This window comes from Symphalangus syndactylus, chromosome 9 (genome assembly GCF_028878055.3).
Source record: "Symphalangus syndactylus isolate Jambi chromosome 9, NHGRI_mSymSyn1-v2.1_pri, whole genome shotgun sequence".
Classification (NCBI taxonomy): Eukaryota; Metazoa; Chordata; class Mammalia; order Primates; family Hylobatidae; genus Symphalangus; species Symphalangus syndactylus.
Window position 1 is genome coordinate 62126225 of NC_072431.2, and position 2492 is coordinate 62128716.

The 2492-nt window shown below is 48.0% G+C and overlaps 1 protein-coding gene across 1 annotated transcript; it reads left to right on the top strand.

Moving 5' to 3' along the window:
* The first annotated feature begins 1365 nt into the window (after positions 1 to 1365).
* LOC129489758 (small ribosomal subunit protein uS8-like) lies at positions 1366 to 1860 on the top strand. The gene has a single exon (XM_055292836.2). It carries the CDS (start codon positions 1423 to 1425, stop codon positions 1813 to 1815), a length of 393 nt encoding a protein of 130 aa, XP_055148811.1. The 5' UTR covers positions 1366 to 1422; the 3' UTR covers positions 1816 to 1860.
* The last annotated feature ends 632 nt before the right edge of the window (positions 1861 to 2492 follow it).

The window sequence follows — 2492 nt, forward strand, 5'->3', positions numbered from 1 at the left end:
CAGGCATAAGCCACCACGCCCAGCCTGTTTTGTTTCGATTGCAAATAAGAATTGCACATATTTACGGGGTACCTAGGGATGTTTTGATACATACGCACAGGTGTATGTGCAACCTTACAGATGACGTTCCCCAGGAAACACTGAGATGGGTTGAGCAAGCAGGATATTTATTAAGCAGTGCCCTTGAAGGCCAGGCACAGTGGTTTATGCCTGTAATCCCAGCACTTTGGGAAGTTGAGGATTCCTTGAGCCCAGGAATTGGAATTCAAGACCAGCCTGGGCAACATAGCAAGACCCCCACCTCTACAAAAAATAAAAAGTTAGCGGGGCATGATGGTGCATACCTGTAGTCCTAGCTACTCAGGAGGATGAGGCAGGAGGATCACTTGAACCCAGGAGTTAAGAGGCTGCAGTGAGCCATGATTGCACCACCGCACCTCCAACCTGGGTGACAGAGTGAGACAATGTCTCTTTAAAAAAAAAAAAAAAAAAGGTGTTCTTGAGAGCAAGAGGCCAGAAGGAAGCAGGAGCAAGTAATGGAGAAACGGCGAGAAGGTAAGCTTCCACTGAGCCCAGAAGGAGAACAGGAGCTGAAACAGCCATTCACACTTGTCCAGGCTTGGCCAAGGTGGTTGGACCTCCACCCTTCCACAGACATGGGATATTGGGAGAAGGAGCTCCCTGTAGTTGAGACAGTTCCTGTGGGCAGCATTCACAGAGGGGCCACAAACCCTTCATGGAAGGTGGTGTGAACCATGCGCCTCTGCAGTCTGCCACAGTAGGGTTATACTTTGTGTTTTCTTTTTCGTTTTTGAGACGGAATCTCACTCTTGTCACCCAGGCTGGAGTGCAATGGTGCGATCTCGGCTCACTGCAACATCCACCTCCCAAGTTCAAGTGATTCTCCTGCCTCAGCCCCCCCAGTAGTTGAGACTACAGGTGTGCACCACCACGTCTGGCTAATTTTTGTATTTTTAGTAGAGACGAGGTTTCATCATGTTGGTCAGGTTGGTCTCGAACTCCTGACCTCAAGTGATCCTCCCACCTCAGCCTCCCAAAGTGCTGGGATTACAGGCGTGAACCACCACGCCTAGCCTTACGTTTTGTGTTTTCATCTGCATCTGCCATGAATGAGGAAGAATGCCTTTTCATATTCTTGGAGGGAGGTTCTGGAGAGGGTGACCAAGTGGCTTCAGGCCTTCCTGAGACACAAGGGAACCCCTCTGGAGCAGCTTCTAGTGGAAGGCCAGGCAGACCTGGATCTAATTTTAGTCTTTCATGCCCTAACTCTGTGCTCTGAAGGGAGTGACTCAACTTCTCTGAACCTCAGTTTCCCTCTCATAAAATGACTGGGATTGTGATCAGGGGTGGGGGATAAAAAGGAAGAGAAGGCTCTTTCCGCCATCTTTCCGCACCGCCACAATGGTGCGCATGAATGTCCTGGCTGATGCTCTCAAGAGCATCAACAATGCCGAAAAGAGAGGCAAACGCCAGGTGCTTATTGGGCCATGCTCCAAAGTCATCATCCGGTTTCTCGCTGTGATGATGAAGCATGGTTACATTGGCAAATTTGAAATCATTGATGATCACAGAGCTGGGAAAATTGCTGTGAACCTCACAGGCAGGCTAAACAAGTGTGGAGTGATCAGCCCTAGATTTGATGTGCAACTCAAAGATCTGGTAAAATGGCAGAATAATCTGCTTCCATCCCGCCAGTTTGGTTTCATTGTACTGACAACCTCAGCTGGCATCATGGACCGTGAAGAAGCAAGACGAAAACACACAGGAGGGAAAATCCTGGGATTCTTTTTCTAGGGATGTAATACATATATTTACAAATAAAATGCCTCATGGACTCTGGTGCTTCCAAAAAAAAAAAGGAAGAGAAGGAGATGTCCTCACTTTAATTTAAACTCTGATCATGTCCAAAGGATTTAAGGACATTTAGTCAAATTCAGAGGCCCAGCAAAGTTGTTCCTATGGGTCAGTTTGCAAGAGGGACCCAAGAGCTAGGAAGAAGCTGGGCACAGTGGCTCATGCCTGCAATCCCAGCACTTTGAGAGGCCAAGGTGGGTAGATTGCTTAAGATCAGGAATTCAAGACTAGCCTGGGCAACATAGCAAGACTCCATCTCTAAAGAAAATGAAAAAAACTAGCCAGGCATGGTGGTATGTCCCTGTAGTCCCAGCTACTCAGGAGGCTGAGGTAGCAGGATCCCTTGAATCCAGGATTTTGAGGCTGCAGTGAACTATGATCACACCACTGCACTCCAGCCTGGGTGACAGGGCAAGACCCTGTCTCAAAAAAAAAAAAAAAAGATCTGAGAAGGACCATTGACAACATGCCGGGTTCAGTGTGGCCTCCTGAGCCTGGTTCCAGCCTTCTATCTCCTTGGGCCTGGGGTGTGAATGACACCTGACCCGCTCACTCTGTTTGGGAGTTGAACAGTAAATTAAAGGTCTTCATTATCTCATTTGAGGTAGAATAAAACA

What these genes read in the sequence shown, in the direction of transcription:
- LOC129489758 (XM_055292836.2), top strand. Translation starts at nt 1,423, where the DNA reads ATGGTGCGCATGAATGTCCTGGCTGATGCTCTCAAGAGCATCAACAAT.